The sequence below is a fragment of the Carex rostrata genome, chromosome 20 (assembly GCF_964058835.1).
Source record: "Carex rostrata chromosome 20, lpCarRost1.2, whole genome shotgun sequence".
In the NCBI taxonomy this organism is placed as follows: domain Eukaryota; kingdom Viridiplantae; phylum Streptophyta; class Magnoliopsida; order Poales; family Cyperaceae; genus Carex; species Carex rostrata.
In genome coordinates this window covers 141692-162907 of record NC_135937.1, presented here as the reverse complement: position 1 = coordinate 162907, position 21216 = coordinate 141692, and the positions used below count along the sequence as shown (strand labels likewise).

The window sequence follows — 21216 nt, the reverse complement described above, 5'->3', positions numbered from 1 at the left end:
GGTGATGAAGGAGCATAAGAGAGCTACTATTGGAAGAAAAATTAGAAGGAGCATAAGAGCGCCACTATTGGAAGAAAAATTTATTGATGTACTTTTATTAGCTCCAAAATATTTGGTACATACTACAGAGTCTTTTGCTGATTTTTTTTTCCTAATTTTTTTTTCTTGAATTTGCAAAAGAAGGTATATGTTGAAGATGAGAGCACCTCGGCATCTGACATAGTCTGACTCAATAATTGCTTAAAAGTTCAGTGAAGATAATGAAAATCAACTCCTTGCCCAATTTTTCTTAATATATTGGCACGATTCTTTATTTCTTTATTTGTTGTAGTATTAATCTGATGCACTTATCCTAAACTTTGTAATAAGCTCCAAATAGGTCATTGATCTTAAATATGAATGGAATTGAAGGCAAGTTATTTCGAATGCTGTTGTTGCTATTATCTGTTTTAGTAGTGCGCATTGTTTTTTTCTGTTTCATGGAGAGGAAAGGAGAGAGATAGAGGGAGAAATGTATTGTTTTTTTTTTCTGTTTCTGATAAGCAAGAACTGGACACATCCATTCTCTCATCAAATGGAGGGTTGGCCTCACATCCAAACAAAGACTGGTTGAGATGACTCGGTTTCATGAAGAGGAAAGGAGAGAGAGAGAGAGAGAGAGAGAGAGAGGGAGAGGCTATCGTGGAGATGGGATTAATAGAGAGAGAGGGAGAGTGGGTATCGTAGAGAGGAGGAACAGAGAGCGACTCAACGAAAGAGTTATTACGTATTTTGAATTTATAAATCAATCAACGGAAAAAAAATTGATAAAAAATTCGCTGACGGGGCATAAATGCAATTGAAATGCAATTGCATGGATGTAGAGAATTTGAAATTATGTTTGAAGTTAATTTCATTTGACAGTTATTTTTTATTTGCAATTGCATCTCAATTGCATGAATGGAGATGCTCTAAGAGAAACTCTAAATAACTACGAATTCTTAACTTCTGAATAAGTAGAGTATCAAAATCTTTTTTCTAGGTAAATGTGCTACCGTTGTATCTCTAACCCATCCGAAATCATACTGGCGAGTGGCGACTTGGGAAGACAGGAATGGAGAGAAATTGATAAAATATGCAGCGGCTGAGGCTCGTTTTTTAATCTCATTAATTATCCCAACGGACTGGGTGGTTTCTTTGACTTTGAGATGGGACTTGGGAAAGTTGAATTTTGCTGTGCGAAATCTTCTTTTCCTTTTTGCATATTAATTTGAATCGGGTCAATTCAATTGGCAGTAAATTTACTAGAGATAATTCTACATCATTTGTAAATCGAGTCTTAATTTCAATTTTCTTCATCATTTTTTAATTTCTAAAAACCGTCGATATACATTTATAACTACAGAACATCTACTGGTACAACATAACAACATCATCAGTTGCAGCTGATGCTGATGCTGATGCTGAAACTGGTACTGTATTATTTTTATATATTAGTATAATTACTAATTAATTATACTAATCAATAAATTATATAAATATAGTTCTGGTTTGATAATTTTTGGATACAATTACACTGTTGTCACAACCTTTTGTAGCATTTACTTTTCAAATTTTATATATATATATATTTTTAATATGGATCTCAATCCTTTTCAGCATTCATGCTAAATTTTCTATTTCTTAAATTTGCTTCACATAGTATCCATATAAAATAATAAATTTAACACATCTAAATTTTTGTGACGTCATATTTTTTTTTAACATGTATCTTATCTAAAATCAAGAATATATATATATTTTTTTATATATTCAAGAAAAACAGCAGTTTGGCACTTTATTTTATAAGTAGATGGAAAGAAATAAATTGCATTAGTTGTATCAATCTGAAGATTAAAGATCGTGGGACAAATTTTCTTATGTACAGTTATACTCAATTGGTCTATTATTTGAAATTACTTCTATGTCCTTCAATAGTTAAGTAGCCCCACTTACAAAATAATTAAGCATATTTGTATTTTTAAGGATCTTGTTTAGTTGACATTTTGATAGGCACTTAAGATTTAGTTAATAGTTCTATTATGCCATTTATGATTGTTTTTACATTGTTATGGGCACGTTGTGTACCGTGTTTAATAAGAATTAAGAAATAGTTATCAAGGCTAATATTATGGGGTCCATTTTCTTAGTAAAGAAAGAATTATTAAACTGGTATCATATTAATCAAACTAAACTGAAAAAGCTCTCAAATATATCCAATCTATTGTTTTTTATTTATCAAAAACTAATTCTAAATGCATACACTATTATTCAACATTTCAATCGTTATATTAAATTATTAAAATGTACTGCTCACACCTCTTTTACCTTTCTATTTTTTCATTCTATTGTAAATCATACTTTTCAAAGTGCCGAATTTTTTATTAATAGAAAATAAATAAATAAAATATTAAAAAAGGAATGACTTTTGAGTTTTATCGATATTCGGGACATCTTTTTTTTTGATATTTTATTTATTTTCTATTAATAAAAAATTCGGCTCCAAAGTGTGCCCTTCTATTGTATTCTCTCTCTCATGGGAGCTTACGAATAACTCTGTAGAATGTAGCTCATGACCATTTCATCAATGAGATTTTTGACAGACATTTCATCAAACACCTATCTTGCATCTTTAAAATTCACTAAATTTGAATTCAGTAAAGCAATAAGGTCAGATTAATTAAATAGATAATTAGAATTGTTGCGATGGAAATATCCAGTTGCAGAGAAGATAACTGGATAAGGATCAACACAAGAACCCTTTCGATGGCAGAAAGGCTAAAAATGAGAAACAGACAGCACAAATTGTAATTTGGGTCGTCTTTTATGTGCTTGCTTGTAAATTTACAATATTAATATAAATTAGCAGAATAAGGAAAATGTCTCTCCAGAATAAAACAATATTGCAACGAGGATCATTATTCAGTACTCATTAGAAAATCTACCAACGAGAAAAAGAAAGATCTCTCCATTCTGTCACTGACTTGGCCAACCAATAGAATAGTTAAAAGACGTGGGCACCACCTATTGTTAAAAGACAATCCTGCCCCCGCCCCCAACACACACGCACGCCAAAAACAAAAGAAATTTAAACGTAAAAGCCTTCACATCTTCAAATATAACAAGAGCTGTCTGACAATCAAATCCACTTTCAAGCGGGGGTCTTCTCTTCTCTCTCTTCAGTCTTCACAATGCCGAGAGAGAAAACATGTTTCACATGCACCCTCTTCAAACCAAGCAGAAGCAGAGGAGTCTTCGCTCTGATCAAACGGCCATTCGCCTCCCTCTGCTCTTTTAAATTTTGCAGCTTGCGACAAGTAGTTGAGAAACGCAGCCCCAAACAGCGCGAGTATAAATCGGTGCGTGCCGTGTTCTGGCCGTTGGTGTCAATGCATGAAGAAGAGAGCGATAAATTGGGGGATCTGCCCAGCCTTTGTGCTACTGAGAGAAGCCACGAGCCCTTTCCTTCCCCGGCAACGCCTACATTTATCAAAATCGTATGTTGTATTGATAAACTCTGTAGCAAATAATTTTCTTTAGTGAATTGGTCATCACTAAAGTTTTGTGATCGATTACATAATTAATTTTCTATACCAGATTAATTATTTCTGGTAAAGAAAAATAATCACTAGATCTGATTTATACGTACATTCGGTGTGCATGGTGATATATAGGTGCGACTAAGGCGTAGCAATAGCGATGACACCGATGTGCAAGACCCAGCGGTAGAGGCGGCATGTAGGAGCTTCGAGGGATACCTAATGGAGATGCTTCTTGAAGAGCACAAAATGAGGGACTTGAAGGATGTTGAAGATCTCATCTATTGTTGGGACAGCCTCAAAAGCCCGGTTTTTGCTGATTTGGTGTGCAGGTTCTATGGTGAGTTGTGCAAGGACTTGTTCTCTGTCTCTGATGAGACCGAGACCGAGTCCGACTCCCCCACAGTTAACGTTGATGAGAATTAAACTACATTGATATTAATTGTTGTTTTCGCGCCCCTAGCTTTTTTATTTTCGATATTTATTAATTCGTTGATTGCTAATAGTTTTGCGGTGTGAGCGTGCATGAAATTTAGTTAATTAGCCAATTTGTTTGGAGCAAAAGAATTTGGTATAATTTCTGCCACTGATTTTGGCTCTATTTCACTTCAATCGATAAAAAACACATTCATTAATTTCACAATTTTTTTTTAATTTTTTTTTTATTTGTGATGGTTATAGAATTATAATTGACTGTCACTGAAATGAAATGAATGTGGTGTATTTCTATAATGGGCTAACATGCACATTCTATAATTTCTGTCACTGATTTTGATGGTTATAGATTTTTTTTTCTTTTCTTTTAATTTGCTTGAGAATTAATATATTTCAAATTTTAGTTTTTGATCAGGAGCAGCTAGAACACCTCCTCTTGTGCCTCATGTTTTGTTATATTGCCTGTACCCTTTTTATGTTATAATTATCCGTTGCTCTAAATTAAGCTGAGAAAAGAGAATTCTATAAGTAAGAAAAAGAAGTTTCACAGTGCTAGCTGCTATCAAATTGTTGTATGGTCTTAATCAACTTCAGTTAATTTATAATTTTATATATTCCTCAATTCTGGAGGAATTTGGCTTGGCAACTTCATTGCATGCATCAAATTGTTTAATTTATTAGAGAAAATGAATTGTACTGCAGTGTTAACGTAACGTACATGAGACCAAATTAATCCTTGATAACTAAACTTCAAAGTCCTATTTTTCACAATCAAATTCCGATGCATATGATATAGTTTATTGTAATCCAATCATCAAATTTAATAGGATGCATATGATATAGTTTTTATTTTTCTGCAAAAAATATTTCATATGTTATATGACGAGAAAAAGAAAAAAGAAAATATCGGATGAGGATGAGGATGTCGATCATTTGATATGAATCTTCCATTTACTTGTGGTAAAGTAATTAATACGCATGTACCCACAAATTAACTTAATCTGTAGATTATTTAGGGTTAAATAATCACGTCTAATTTATTACAATCCTTATCTCAGTGTTTTATGCAGTGATTTTGTGTCATAGTTTGTTTTTGTCATTCAGTGTTTTTAAGTTTATCAAGTCTTCATGTAAACTCAATTTTAAAATTTATTGGATTTACTTCAAATGACGAATTTGAACTATTGAAACTTGTTTACCTTACGAGTGATGTGTCTACATGTGATTTTTTTTAATTTTTAAATTAATTTTGTATAAAGTTAAGTGGTCAAAAAACGTTCAGAATATGATACATTAAAATTAATTTATAAACCTTCAAATTTTTATTGCTTGATTTTATACTAAATTAATTCATAAGTTCAAATTGTTTTAATGTAGACGCATCACTCATAAATTAAAATACATGAGTTTTAACGGTTTAGATTTGTTATTTGAATTTATTCCGATAACTTGACCTAGTTCTACTTCTGACATTCATTCTTAAGCTGGATCTGAAATTTTCAAAAGTTTCAAGGGCCTCCTGATACAAATACAATGCTTTGGGCTTTCATACAATTTTTTTTTATGCTTACAGTTACATAGCATAGTCACAAGATTTGTGAATTATTCATGAATTAAATTTAAATAATTTATTTTTTTGGTGATGTCAAACCGAACGTCGAATTATTCGGTTGACCGAACGTTGGCCGAATTATTAAGCTGACCGAATTAAATCCGAATAATTCGCGAATTTTATGAAATTTTTCCGAATTATTCACGAATTTTAATTTTTCTCAGAATAATTTTTTTTTTGCTCTCTTACAGGACTGAGATTTATAATCCGAATAATTTCGAATCATTCCCGAATCACAAATTTTTAATCTTGCCGAATTGAACTCGAATAATGAACAATTCATTTGTCACTATGTTACATAGTAGAGTTTGGAATTGCGCTATTTGGACTTTAGGAAGATACAAATCAAGTGGATCCTAATTCTTCGTAGTTGTGATTTGCCATAATTGTATGTTTGAAACTGCCCTATTTGACAGTATTTTTTGAAGAATTTTATGTGTCCTTATTTCTCCTTCAAAATCAGTAATCACATATTTACTCTGTAAAAATAAAATAGTGCTAATATAGTATCTAATCCAAAGAATATGTACATCTTTTTCTACTATTTGAGTAACGGAAACGTCCAGTTCGTACTAAATGGAGGGAACTCGATAGCTTCAACTTCATCAAGTATACCGCTTAACCAATTCAAAGCACACTGCCAAGTGCCAAGTTTTCCTTCTCTCCCAATTCAAAGCACACTGCCAAGTTTTCCTTCTCTCCACTTCGCCTCTCCCACTCTTCCCACGATGAATCTCTCAACAAAGCCCCAGCCCAAATCTTGGGCTATCAGCGTCCGATGCAGATCCAAGGGCCTTGATTTTCGCATGAACGCAGCCAATATACTCCCTAATTGGGGCAATGGTGGTGAGCGGATCTCTCTCTTTCTAAGACTAAAGCGGATGTTTTTACTGAGGATTGAATCCGAATTTGGGGATCCGAGCCCGAGCCCGACCCGGAATCTGGATTTAAAGAAGAAGGGGAGGTTAAGGAGGTTTTGCGGGTCTCTGGGGAAGTTATTTGGCCGTTGGAGAAAAGGGAGGAGCAGGAAGGTCAATTTGGTCAATTTGGTCAATTTGGTAAAAGGGAAGGAATGTGGTAATTCCATAGACCAAAGCTGGTGTAAATACCAGGTGTGTCATGTCTCATGTGTGGGTTAATTTTACTTAGTCTCTTCTTCTACCAGAAATATTTTGTATTTTTCATTGTTTGGTCATATCTTAATGTAAGCCTCAATGGCTGTCAGACTCAGAGAGGATCCATTGGCATTAATTAGGACATAATTAAGTGAGTAGTTAACAAAATCGGATAATACGAATTACACAGAGAGAAACCCTAAATAGAGATGAAAAGTAGTGATGTGATAAGTTGACCATGTATGTCCTAATGTCCCTGACCCTCATACAGATAAAATCAAACTAAAAGGAAAATATAAGTATCTTGTACTTATACTGTGTCAATACTCAATACTAGATCAAACAAATACCGGTAAATTTGTACTACTAACTCTTTTAAGTTTATTTTGTGTAGACTTCACTAATACCAGTAATGGGAAGCCTCTCCCTCCTCTCTTACTCATCAACACAGAGAGATCACAAAGGAATACTAATCCATGCGTTTTCTTACATATTCTACCTCGTTTCATTCTTCAAAATTTCAAGGAATGCCCGAGTTTCTTCATTTTTTATCCTGATTTTGTTTTGCATAGCTGGATTATATTTCAGCTATTTGAATTATGGGGGCTTCATATCAAAAGCTGCTTATTTGGTTTCAAATTGGATGTGCTCATTAGCATTCATTTATCTTGTATTCTCTAAGGTAAGTACTATAAATTGCTGGGTCCATAATGGAATTTCAGTTCTTGTACTAAAGCTTCCAATCTGAAAATCATGTTTCTTTCTTTTAATATAGTTAATTTCTTCAAACCCTCCAATTTCAATTGAGAGGAGAAGGATGAAATGGTGCTTATTAATTACCTCTATGCTGGTGCTTCTGTATAAGGTAAATTAATTTATGTTAAACATTTCTAATATTTATATTTTTGACAGGTAAATAAGTCTGCATATCATGTATTAATTATAATAAAATTTAGATGCATGTTGAGATCAATTCTTCTCTAACTGGTGTATATTATACATTTTTCCTTCACTATAATTATTGGGTGAATATTCTTAGATTACCTGTGTTATTAGAAAAAAAAATATACATCCGTATCTCCATTAATTGTGAAATATTAATTATATGAAGTTAACAATTATGATATAATTTATTTAGCTCTTATGATTTTTTTTTTTTAAAACTTAGCAGTGACTGCTAAGTGGTTGATTAAACTTTAAACAAAGTTTACAGGTCTTGTGACTTTGTGCTGTACAATGAATCTTTATGTAATAATAACGATACTTTTGTTCCAGTTAAGAAGGGAAATTCCTTCGTATTTGATAAGGTTAGTATTCTACAGCTCTCGCGCTTGGATCTCAGGCCTGCTTCTTACTACACAAGCCATATTTCAGAATGTAAGCCTAATTTTAGTATGATTAATCTCTTCTTAATTTAGATTCTAACAATAAAAAATAATTTATAGTTTAATAAAATAGTGATGGTTCACTTGTGCATCATAATCAATTTTCTTCTATTTATCTTATTTTAAGAAATGATTTTTTTTACCTAATATGTGTTTAGTCATTAAGCCATTTTGATATAAAAAATCATCTGTATTTGTACTTATTTTGGTCAATCCAATTGGATTTCATATCTGTTGAAAATATAAACCATATTTGTATGCAAATATATATGTATACATATTATATCTTGAAAATACACACACACACACACACACACACACAGATATATATAGATATATAGATATAGATATATATACATATATAGATATAGATATAGATATAGATATAGATATAGATACGGTTTGACCACAAACTGATCCATTTATATTTCTTACTCTTGATGCAATTGTTACAGTATTGCTGCAGAACCCTATTTTGAAACCATTTTTCACTAATCATTTCAGGTCCCCTTTGTGAGGAAAAAACTGTAATGATGTCTTTCTCAGTATGTAATAACTAGAATTATTAAAATTTTACAGATCTTTGAGTCAAAAGGAAAGAATCATGCATTTGGAGCACTGTTATCTTCAGCATACTTTTGGGGAAAGGAGATGGCTAATTATTTGGTTCCTTCATTACAGGTGTACATACCAAAAAATTATTTTTAGCACGTGAATATGACTATTTTTATGAAGATTTAAGTATTCTCAACTTTAAAAAAAAAAAAAAAATCATTGCGGTTTCCGCATGACACTACTTGCTTATGTGAGGGATCCACATGTTTTTCTTTCATTACACTGGTGTCCGCATTAATGGAATACGAAGGCTAGAACTCCACATTTATCTTTCAAAATAAAAATTACTATAGTTTTCTTTCATTAAATAATTCAAAATCCAGATCTTAAGTGAAACATGTGAGCCATTATTCTTAACATATCTCAAGAGTAGAGCATTCACCTAAGAAATCATAAACAGAGTTCTTGGTGTACACGATAACACGGCTACAATCAAGAAACCGAAGAATCAAGGGTTCATTGAAATTAATTTGGTTTGCAAACTTTTTTAGGTTCTTGTTAATGTACAAAATGAACTTCCGATTTGACAATTTTGTTTGGATGCACTAGTCTTGAGATAGAATAAGATCAATGTCACGCATTTCTCGTACAGAATGTGAATTTTGAATAAATATAATGAAAAAGGAAATGCGGTTATGATGGGTTATCAAACACATGAGTGCTGAATGCATCCTCTTTTCTGATATGTTTCATCTTAAAAGCTGTTTTACTGGCAAGGTAAGCACATTTATTTATAATCGTGCAAATTTATACGCATGAAGAGATGAAAAAATAATTCTTAACTCTAGAACCATGAAGAAGTACAGCACATTGAAACGGTTTCTTAAAAATTATTAATTAGAAGTAGAAAGAAGCACTAGGGGTGTCAATGGGTACGGTAAGAGTTGGGTGAAAGCATTTTTATACCCGTACCCATCACAAATTATTCTTACTCGTATCATACCTTTATCCGTTACAAATTGTCTTACCCGTACTTTACCCTTATTCGTTGTAGTTGTCGGATAACAAACCGGTAGCGGGTAAATAACGGTTAATACTTATATAATAATTATTTTTATTATTAAATAAAACACTAAGACACATTTATTTGTCACATATATAACCACATTAATGATATGAAAATTAATTCTAACTATTTTTTTTTATCAAAACACAAATTAAAAAACATAGAGTTCTTTAATTAAAAAAAAATCAGGTATGCAAATAAAATAAGGATGGTCAATTGTTCTAGTGCTTTAATGATGAATTATGTTTAAAACAGTTACATAAATAGTCAATTGTTCAAGTTAGAAAATTTAATAAATTTTGGTTTTCAAGATCAAGACTAGTTGTCAGTTGGACTGTTATAGATGGATAATAATTCAATGCTCATTAAGATATATAATATATATAACTTTTTATATAAGAGGAGAGAGCTGATTACACCATTTTTTGGTGACACCGAATTACACTCTCCATTTTCAAAGTTTACAATCGATTAAAACCGTTCAACTTGTTGGATATGTTAAAATGTGCTTGCAGATCAAATTTTACATTTTTTGGAATTTTTTTACTATTTATTAAGTATTTAACAAAATCGCTATATTCAGATCGTTGAATTTTTGTATCTGTTCGCATAGAATATATGCTACAAAGTTTCGGTATAGCAAGCTATACCTTTTAAACCTTTGTTATACTCTGTCAAATCAGATAACAAGTGTACTATTCTATTGATGAGTATGCTCAGGTATCGATCCACAAGGACGAAAGAAAATGACCGGACTTGTCCTAAAATCACTTGAGATTCTAGAAGTGAGAGAAATTGGTTTGGTTTAGTTCTAACAATTCTACTGATTTATGACAAGTTTAAAAGACAATAAAAAGAATTAAAGTTGTTTTCAATTGATAAAAAGACGTTTCCAGGGTTCAGATTTAATTTCTGTTCAGCCCCGAGGCATACGGCCCGTACAGATTCCCGTACGGTCCGTATGGGACCCCGAGTTGATGTTGCAGCTACTGTTTTCTGCGTTGATACTAATGTTTAGGGTTTCTATCGACCAGATCTAGATACCTAACCTCAACTTTCGCATTTTGGCCTAGTACCCGATTACCGGACTCAAATACTTCCCTCTTAGATGCGTTAAACCTCAACTTTCGCATTTTGGCCTAATTTATCTAAGTTACTTGTCGGTTTACTAAAAGTATCCAAGGACTTTCGCTTCAAGGAAAGTTTCACCTTTCGAGTACTCCTTGGTTTCACCCTACTTCATATACTTTATTCGGTTGGATTAAATGTCATAGACTTGGCTCCTAACACTTAGATGTGCGCATTCATCTAACGGGATGACTAATCAATTCAAGCAACCACAAATAAAGCAATCAAAATACTACACAACAAGGTAAAAACAAAACATTCAACACAAAATCCAAGTAGCATGCAAACAAAGCCAAACTAGAAACTACATCTTAGCCCTAGAAACAAAGTAAATTAGCTACTCATGTTCATAAGATAACACAAATAATAAGAAATGAAAGAGTTCATGACAAAACAGTGGAAAATCCGAAGATCCGTTGCAAACTCGCGTTTTTCACCTCTCTTCCTCTTTTCCTCCTCTTGTCTTTTGCTCCAAGAAAAGTTGCCCAGGTTCAACCACGAAATCCCCCTTTTTTTGGTGTGGAATATCTCATTTAATGCCCCAGATCACGCCCCCAGAGGCTTCCTTTTCGGTCTCCTTAAATTATGCTCATTTCAGATTCCAGCTGAATTTTCCGAATTAGCGTTGTACAGCCCGTATGAATCTGTGTACGGGTCGTATGCCTGTGCTTTGTCTTGGAGACTTTGTGCCTTTGTTGTGGAACCTTTTGTGTGGTTGGGCAGATCTTGTACGGTCCGTACAGAATGTTATACGGGCCGTATGAAAAGTAGTCAGATCCAGTTTTTCGCCCCTTTTCCTGCAAAATACCAAACAAAGCATAGCAGTACCACATTTAATCGAAATACAAGTATAAAGTCCACTTTTATAGGATTTAAAGCACATATTTTAGTGTAAATCAGGGCCGTAATTTAGATATAATATGGAGATATCAGCATCCATCTTAATAAATAGTAAAAAAAATCATAAAAATGTAAAAATTGATCTGCAAGCACATTTTAACATATCTAACAAGTTGAACAGTTTGGACTTTGTAAACATATAATGTAATCCAGTGTCACCAAAAAATGGTGTAATCGGATCCCTCCTCTTTATATAATTACCCGATCGGGTAACAGGTATGAAATAGGCTCTACCTGTTTTGATAACGGAAAAAAATATTTATCCATATTTGTATCCAATAAATTTACAAAAAAATAATCTTACTCATACCAATTTTATTGAATATGGATCGGATAAACAGATAAAAAAGATGCCATTAACACCCCTAAGCACAAATAACAATTTTCTTGCAATTTCGCATCGACGTACCGTCTTTTCTAATGCCACGTCACAGGTATCAAAAGGCGGTGATATTTTTTGCGGCCACTGTAATTCTTCAACAAAGAGAAATAAATAAGTGCAAGCCAAGTAGTAATTTTTTAATTTTAAAATCGATCTGCAGTTAATACTTTTTCCTGCTTGAAGAACACTAGATGCTCCGTGTTGCGGCTACGCCGCAACCATTCTGAAGCTGTTGTGCGTTTATATTAACTTGATAGTGCTAGTGTTGTTAATGTAGAAGCTCAGATACATTGGTTAGAAGTAGTCGTAGGATTTACATGCAGCAATTATCGAAAGGGAAATCATGGAAGATAAATGTGTGTATTTTTCCACTGATGGCACATGTTTGGGTTACATTTAAAAGGAATGAAATTTTTTTTTCTTAAAAAGATGGGAGATCTATTTACATTTTTCTTTTAAAAAGAGAGCATTATTGCTCATTTTGAAATGGAGACCTACTGTTACGTTACGAAATTTTAATAATTAAAGTCAAAGGATTTAAAAGCAAGAATCAAAAATTTTGCTAATAAAATGGAAGTTTAAACCCTAAATAAGTAAATTAAGTATGAATCAAAACCGCGTTGAAATTTCGAGATTTTGAGATTTTATAGGCTGAGTGCGGATGGGTTGACCCGCACTGCGGGTGGGTGCATCCGCACTCATTCAAACATGTGTTGATTTGAAATTCTGAAAAATTGGCTAAGTACTGAGTGCGGGTGAGTGACCCGCACTGCGGATGGGTTCAGCCGCACTCATGAATTCCTGTATTGAACTGAAATTCCTGAAAACGGCTAAGTACTGAGTGCGGATGAGGTTGACCCGCACTGCGGGTGGAATTCATCCGCACTACGCTCGGACTTTTCCTGAACTCTTGCCTAAGTCCCGAGTGCGGGTGAAGCCACCCGCACTGCGGGTGATTTCTGTGTTAAAATTCATTCCAAAAATCTACTAAGTCCTGACTGCGGGTGATTTCTGTGTTAAATTTCACTTCCGAAAATGACCAAGTGCTGAGTGCGGGTCAAGCCACCCGCAGTGCGGATGGGTGCATCCGCATTCAGGGTAATTTTAACCCTAAAACCCAAATCAAAGCTTCTCTCTCTCCCACTTCGCCATTTTCCCCATTTTCAAGTGATTTTTGGCTAAGAGAGAAGAAAAAGAGCGTGTGAGTTTCCGTTTCTTTCAGACTTCCGATTGTTGCGAGAAATCGAGTTTGGAACCGAGTAAGCAGCCGAGGGTCTCTCCGAACTCTCCTATTTGGTATTTCTTCCTCTCTTTCTTTCTTTCGAAACCTCGAATTTTCTCGATTTCTCAGATTTTCGTTTTAAACTCGAGATTTGTGTTCGAATTGCTCGAGGACTAGTTCCTCTACACTTCTTGCTTGTTTATTTGCCAATTGATATCACTTTATTAGACCTATTATTTCGACTTGTTTCCATACAAAAATCTATGTTTTGAACCAACAAATGGTGCCTTTTACATTGAATATCCATAGAATGTGGTACTGCTAAGTTTTGGTTCTTACTTTGCAGGAATCAGGCAAAATTGGGCAAAATCAGGCAATTGGTAGACTTCAGGAAGCTCTGATGCGACTCGCATTCACCTGGTGCGAGTCGCATCCAAGCCCAAAGCGACCTGCGATGCGACCCTCACTGCTCTCTCCTGAAGACCATCTGATGCGAGTCGCATCCACCTGATGCGAGTCGCATCAACTGTTGCCGCCCAGTTCAAATTAAATCTGACAAGCCCAAAGTCAACTCTGTTGCCTATATAAGGAGGTCCTATGCCAGAATTCGGAAGGCTTTTTCCCCCTCTACATTCCAGAACACAAAAAGAGCGAAGATCAAGAGAGAAGAAGGAGATTGGAGCTTGCTTGAAGAAGAGGAGAAGAAGAGAAGATTGCAAGATCCTCTCCAATCCACCTTGGATCTTCGAGCTCCATTATGATCTGCCTATTCTCTCTCTCTTTCATGTTTACTTTTGTTATGCTTGAGTAGATCCCTGTTTCTTAGGGTTAAGATGTAATCTCCAAACCTTTTCTTTGAGTTGAATGATGTTTTGATCTAATGTTGAACTTGTGTGATTGTTGTTTGAGTATTCATTGTTTGCTTGATTGTGATTTCTTGATTGATTCTTGATTGTCTACTGTTAGATGTCTATAGCATCTCTTCTAGTAATTAGGCCTTGATGTATCTTGCAATTGTAATTGAGCACTTGAAGTAGATCTAAGATCAATAGTAACCGAGAGGTGAAATTTCTATTATCGAGAGGTTATAGATACTTCTAGTTAACCAGACAATCAATCTAGGTTAGATACCAGTAGGCGAGAGCCACAGGTCGAAGCCTCGCACAAGAAATCAACTTAGATACGAACTCATGTCAGCTCTGCTCGAGGGCCATGCGACCCGCATCAGAGATGATGCGAGTCGCATCACACAGGTCGCATCAGAGATGATGCGATTTGTATGATAGGTCCAGAGAAGGAAAAGTTTGGAGATGAAGTCTGAAACCCTAAGAACACATTTTATAATTGATTCAAAACCAAATCTTTTAATCGCTTTCATTTACCTTTAATTGAATTGTCTTTTGAAATTTAGAAATTGAAACAAATCAAACCCAATTCTTCAAACTTCTAGTACCTAACTTGGATTTGTGAAAGTCTAGAATTGAGTTTAACCGTCCCTGAGGATCGATACCTTATTTTACTACACGGATAGGATTGTACACTTGCAATCCTAGACGTGAGTGGATTCAAGGTTTAAAACAAGTACAATTAGTTGTATTTGGAACTTTGTAAGCACACTCTGAGAAGTGAACAAGTTTTGGCGCCGTTGCCGGGGACGGCTATCAATTCTTTTCTAGATTTTTGCTTATCCAAGTTAATCTAGATTTTAATTTGTATCTTTTTCTTTTATTTTTCTCTTACCACAGGAACATAGCTCTTCCTGCACAACCACCTCTCGACGCGCCCCGCATCACGACTGACGCGACTCGCGTGGAAGAGACAGAGAAGTTCAAGACGCTATGGCAACATACCAACAGTGGTCCGGCCACGACAATTCTCGAGGAGGAGGAGGCGGTCGATACAGGGTTGATCAGATCGCAGCTCTATCTGCTAGAGCTGCCGAGCTGGAGGAGGCTTTAATCAAAATGAGCATGAAGGCAGTCGGTAACCATCAACCACAGCCATGTGTCATATGTGGGGATAGGAGGCACTCTTACGAGTATTGCTCACTGGCGGAATGGGATGAGGAACCCGAGCAGGTCAACTATCTAAGCAACTACAATCGCAATTTTTACAACACTGCACCATTTGACAACTCAAACAACTGCTCATTCCAATCCGATCCACCCGAGCCGTACATTGATCCCGTTGTGAGCAACTTCACACATGAGCAAGGGAAGATGAACCAAATGATGTGGGAGCAAATGCAATCAATGGCAACTCAAATGGCCGCCCAAAGCAAATTGTTGGAGCAACTGAGTCACATCGTCACCTCGAGCCAACCTCAACCTGGAAAGTCGCCCGCGCAGCCAGAACCAAACCCCAGAGGAGAAGCTAAGGCGATCACACTGAGGAGTGGGACCCAGTACGATGAACCAGCCTTCCCAACTGATCAGATCCCAACTGATGCGACCCGCACCACCACCATGCGACCCGTATCAAAAGAGTCTGACAAAGAGAAAGGGAAAGGGGTTGAGAAACCTGCACCTTACAGACCACCTGTACCCTTTCCCCGACGATTAGCTGAACCAGAAGCATGCTGCACAATCAACATGGAGGATCAATTGGCTAAGGGACAACTTCGCGAGGGATACGGGAGCTCAATTAAAAATTACCCTGATTATTTATCTGAGTTGCAGGTTAAAACAAGCGAGTTGGAATCAGTGTATGGAGCAGATATGAAAGCAACTGACCTGGGAGAACTTGGATGCGACCCGCATCAACCTCATGCGAGTCGCATGCCATGGTCTGAAGGCCTTGAAGCTGGTCGAAGCGAGTCGGATGGAGCAGACGCAAGGTCAGAATGCGAGTCGAGTCCACCCGATGCGACCCGCTTAGACCATGATGCGACCCGCGTCAAGGACCAGACAGAGAAACCCACTCCTGAACTCAAGCCTCTTCCAGTAAACTTCAGGTATGAGTTCCTAGATCCAGATAAAAGTTGTCCTGTGATCTTAAATGCAGATCTCAACCCTGATCAGACTGCCACACTCTTGGGGAAATTGAAAGCTCACATAAGCGCGATTGGGTGCTCGATCAAAGACTTGAAAGATATGGGGTGGATTTTTCTTTTGCAAGTGTTTGAGAACACGACGCTCCACTCAGATTTGCCCCCGTATTGCACTGTTGGACACTTTGAGGACTTCCAAACTCAGCAAAATGTGATCGCAAACTTTATCGAGAAGCTGATGGGCACGAACCCAGCCACATGCATGCACAAGACCTTACCAGCGGATGATCACAGACACACGGACCATGCAGACCATCATACGGGCCATGCACAACCAACCTGGTCGATGCATTATGTTCCTTGGTGTGTTAGAAAGAAAAAACCACCTGACCCTTATGAGGAAAGAATGGTGTATCCCTCCGACACATTCGACACGGCGCTCCACCAAAAACCACCCGATCCACCTCCCACCAATCAGTGAGACGCCCCCGCCTCACCCCCCACTCCATGTCTGGTTAGTTTCCATATTTCTTCTATTTTACTTTTTCTTGTGTGAATTCAAGCATTGAGGACAATGCTTCATTCAAGCTTGGGGGGGTGAATAGAAGAAAACTGTATCTGCATTTAGGTCATGTTTATTTTTCCAAAATTTGCATTTTTAGGTGATAAATTTGTGTGATTGCTTGGGTTAAGGACTTGTTTGAACAATTTTGGTTGTGATTTGGATGACTTTGAAAAATTAGAACTAACCTCATAATTGATCAAAGAACTGATTAGGAAGGGATGTTTTGAGAACTTGAAAGGATGAAAACTTGAATTGTATCAAAAATCAATTTTTGAAACTGAACTGTGCTTTTTAAATAGGGAAATGGGGATTTTAAATAAAGAAAAATTTGGATATTCATTGGTATGAATGAATACCAATGGATGTGTGTATTCATGGTATATGTGCAAAAGCAAAAGAATAAAAAAATAAAAAGATGGAGAAAATAAGAGTACTGGCAATAAGTCCTATTGGGCGCCTTTGAGCTCGTCTCCCAAATAAAAAATAAAAAATAAAAAAAGGATGGAGAAAATAAGAGTACTGGCAATAAGTCATATTGGGCGCCTTTGAGCTCGTCTCCCAAATTTAGAAAAGAAAAATAACTCTTGCATATATCAACACACGAAGTCCGCGACTTGCTAACCTAAGCTTGTTCCAAGCTTGGGGGAGAAAAAGGGAAAATCTCCACAAATGAGAGCTTGATTTTAGTAAAAGAATGATAGATTGATCAATTCGAGTATTCAGCTTTGCAAGTATTAAAACATTCTAGAACTTGAAGTTTGATTAGTCAATTTGTGGGGTGAATCAAAATTGATCAAGGAAAGTCCAAATCATACCATAAAGATTCTCGAGGTTCTTGATTTAAGCAACTCATGTAAATTTTCACATTTAGGAACTTAACTTGCATTTAGAGTCCAGCCCGGTAACAAAGAACAGATCTCTGCTTGAGGACAAGCAAAGGTTAAGCTTGGGGGAATTTGATATCACTTTATTAGACCTATTATTTCGACTTGTTTCCATACAAAAATCTATGTTTTGAACCAACAAATGGTGCCTTTTACATTGAATATCCATAGAATGTGGTACTGCTAAGTTTTGGTTCTTACTTTGCAGGAATCAGGCGAAATTGGGCAAAATCAGGCAATTGGTAGACTTCAGGAAGCTCTGATGCGACTCGCATTCACCTGGTGCGAGTCGCATCCAAGCCCAAAGCGACCTGCGATGCGACCCTCACTGCTCTCTCCTGAAGACCATCTGATGCGAGTCGCATCCACCTGATGCGAGTCGCATCAACTGTTGCCGCCCAGTTCAAATTAAATCTGACAAGCCCAAAGTCAACTCTGTTGCCTATATAAGGAGGTCCTATGCCAGAATTCGGGAGGCTTTTTCCCCCTCTACATTCCAGAACACAAAAAGAGCGAAGATCAAGAGAGAAGAAGGAGATTGGAGCTTGCTTGAAGAAGAGGAGAAGAAGAGAAGATTGCAAGATCCTCTCCAATCCACCTTGGATCTTCGAGCTCCATTATGATCTGCCTATTCTCTCTCTCTTTCATGTTTACTTTTGTTATGCTTGAGTAGATCCCTGTTTCTTAGGGTTAAGATGTAATCTCCAAACCTTTTCTTTTTGTTGAATGATGTTTTGATCTAATGTTGAACTTGTGTGATTGTTGTTTGAGTATTCATTGTTTGCTTGATTGTGATTTCTTGATTGATTCTTGATTGTCTACTGTTAGATGTCTATAGCATCTCTTCTAGTAATTAGGCCTTGATGTATCTTGCAATTGTAATTGAGCACTTGAAGTAGATCTAAGATCAATAGTAACCGAGAGGTGAAATTTCTATTATCGAGAGGTTATAGATACTTCTAGTTAACCAGACAATCAATCTAGGTTAGATACCAGTAGGCGAGAGCCACAGGTCGAAGCCTCGCACAAGAAATCAACTTAGATACGAACTCATGTCAGCTCTGCTCGAGGGCCATGCGACCCGCATCAGAGATGATGCGAGTCGCATCACACAGGTCGCATCAGAGATGATGCGAGTTGTATGATAGGTCCAGAGAAGGAAAAGTTTGGAGATGAAGTCTGAAACCCTAAGAACACATTTTATAATTGATTCAAAACCAAATCTTTTAATCGCTTTCATTTACCTTTAATTGAATTGTCTTTTGAAATTTAGAAATTGAAACAAATCAAACCCAATTCTTCAAACTTCTAGTACCTAACTTGGATTTGTGAAAGTCTAGAATTGAGTTTAACCGTCCCTGAGGATCGATACCTTATTTTACTACACAGATAGGATTGTACACTTGCAATCCTAGACGTGAGTGGATTCAAGGTTTAAAACAAGTACAATTAGTTGTATTTGGAACTTTGTAAGCACACTCTGAGAAGCGAACACCAATCTTTTCCCGATTTCCTCCCGATTTGTGAAATCTGATTTCTAGGGTTTCGTGCCAAAACTGAAAGTTGGCATAATCGTGATTTGATTTGTTTAACCCGACCAATTAGACTTGTAATCGGTAGGGTTGCTTCCTGATCTTGAATTTTTAGAACGTTTAACGGTTAATTTGAGGTTTTGACCAAATTAGGGTTAACCCAAAGGTAAATTGAATTGAACCGAGAACCAAAGTAGTGAAACGGTGAATGAATGGTAACCTAAGTGAAATTGTGTAGGGTTTAAAGGACCCAGAAGTAAATTGTGTGAGTTTTAAAGGTTTTTAAGTAAGAAAGAAGGAACCAAAAAGAACCGATACCAAAGCATCAGAATTGAATTAGGACGGTATGAACCATTGGTAAACTAAAGTAAACGTATAGACCACTGAACCCGAATTAAACCAAGTATACGTATAATATAGGTGTAGGCTCAGTCGAGCAAGATTTCGCGAGGCAATTCGAGACGCCTGATCTTTAAATTAAGCGGTACGCTCGTCATACTAAGGTGCGGGATTCTTGGACTTGTTTGATACTTTATTTTCAGGAATTAAACTGTGTATTCGTTTGTCATGTTGAATATCATTGATTGCATCTGAATTGTGTAAAGCATTTGCATAGCCCAATAAAATTAAACTCGAATTGATATGACTTGAGTGATTTGCATGCTGGTATGGTTGTAGGTTGTGTCGATCTATTATGATCTGATTTGATTGAAAGTCACCACGATTGATTTGATTTGATTTGATATGTATTTGAATGGATTTACGAAGTTAAGCACTTGGATCCAATGAATTTGCCAAGTCGGGCTGTATGCTGACTTGGATTCCCAGGATCCTAAATGGCCTTAGGTGAACGGCCCTCGATATTCCCAGTACCGGTTGGGACGAGGGAGGGTGATTATGTTATGAGATGTGATTGGAAATCGTGGGTGACATGTGTAACGTCTATGGCTCGGTGGCATTCTTCTACGTGTTAATGCATTTGAAAGGTCAATTGAATATGAGGAATATTGGAAACAATTCTAAAAATGATTTTCTTTATATGATTCAAACAAGACCTTAATAAACTGTTAAGCCAAGCGATTGCAGATGGGTGTCAGATAAAGGGTCCAGCGGTTGGCCATCTGTAGGTGTCAGTAACCCTACAGATGTGGGTTTGATAATGGTTCAGCTCGAAAGAACATCTGTAATTGCTACAAGCCCTAATGAACTGAGTTATGAATCGAGTTAAGCCAAAATATATGTTGTGTTTGAAATTCATTTTGGAAATTCCGTAAACTGTGTTTCAGGTTGATTAAATTGTTGTCGAGCATTGACATTCTGTTATTTATGAATATATATATCTGTTTGAACTGTTTTGAGTTTGGGTTTCATTTTTGAATATAGAGTTTGATTGCAAGTCCAATAGTCTATCTGTGGCAAATTCGCACTGGGAATTTATTCTCACCCCCACCCTCCCGGTTATTTTACAGGTACTGGTGCGACTGATTCCGGAGAGGCACGCGAGTAGTAGGCCATAGTAGCTTACCATCTCAGGACCCTAGATATTTTGGTGTATAGTTTTAGGGTAGGCCTCATGGTTGGTATCCGGATGAGATACTTATGTTGTATTATTTACTGTCCAGACTGTGTACACTGATTATATATTAGAAACTTGTTTTGAATTGCGTGTTGTTTGGTTTAAATTGTTAATTGCATTGTAAGCATACACGGCGTTGTATGCTTACGGCGGGGGACTGTCACGACCTGTGGCCGCGGGGTGTGACACCTACCATGTCTTGTATGGGAAATACAAGGCTATAGCATCTAGAGCAAAATATTTTCTTAGACAATGAGCTTGTTACTCACTCACAAATTTTTTAAAAGCAATGTCAATTGGCAGGACACAAAGA

General features: G+C 36.3%; 2 protein-coding genes across 2 annotated transcripts; both read left to right on the top strand.

Annotated features, from left to right (window-relative positions):
- Positions 1 to 3181: 3181 nt before the first annotated feature.
- On the top strand, positions 3182 to 3983 carry LOC144572767 (transcription repressor OFP17-like). The gene is made up of 2 exons (XM_078322441.1): positions 3182 to 3515; positions 3693 to 3983. Exons 1-2 carry the CDS (start codon positions 3210 to 3212, stop codon positions 3981 to 3983), a joined length of 597 nt encoding a protein of 198 aa, XP_078178567.1. The 5' UTR covers positions 3182 to 3209.
- Positions 3984 to 6293: 2310 nt separating this feature from the next.
- On the top strand, positions 6294 to 9066 carry LOC144572635 (uncharacterized). Its single transcript, XM_078322282.1, has 5 exons — positions 6294 to 6716; positions 7114 to 7401; positions 7495 to 7584; positions 7995 to 8096; positions 8684 to 9066. Exons 1-5 carry the CDS (start codon positions 6333 to 6335, stop codon positions 8810 to 8812), a joined length of 993 nt encoding a protein of 330 aa, XP_078178408.1. The 5' UTR covers positions 6294 to 6332; the 3' UTR covers positions 8813 to 9066.
- Positions 9067 to 21216: the final 12150 nt, after the last annotated feature.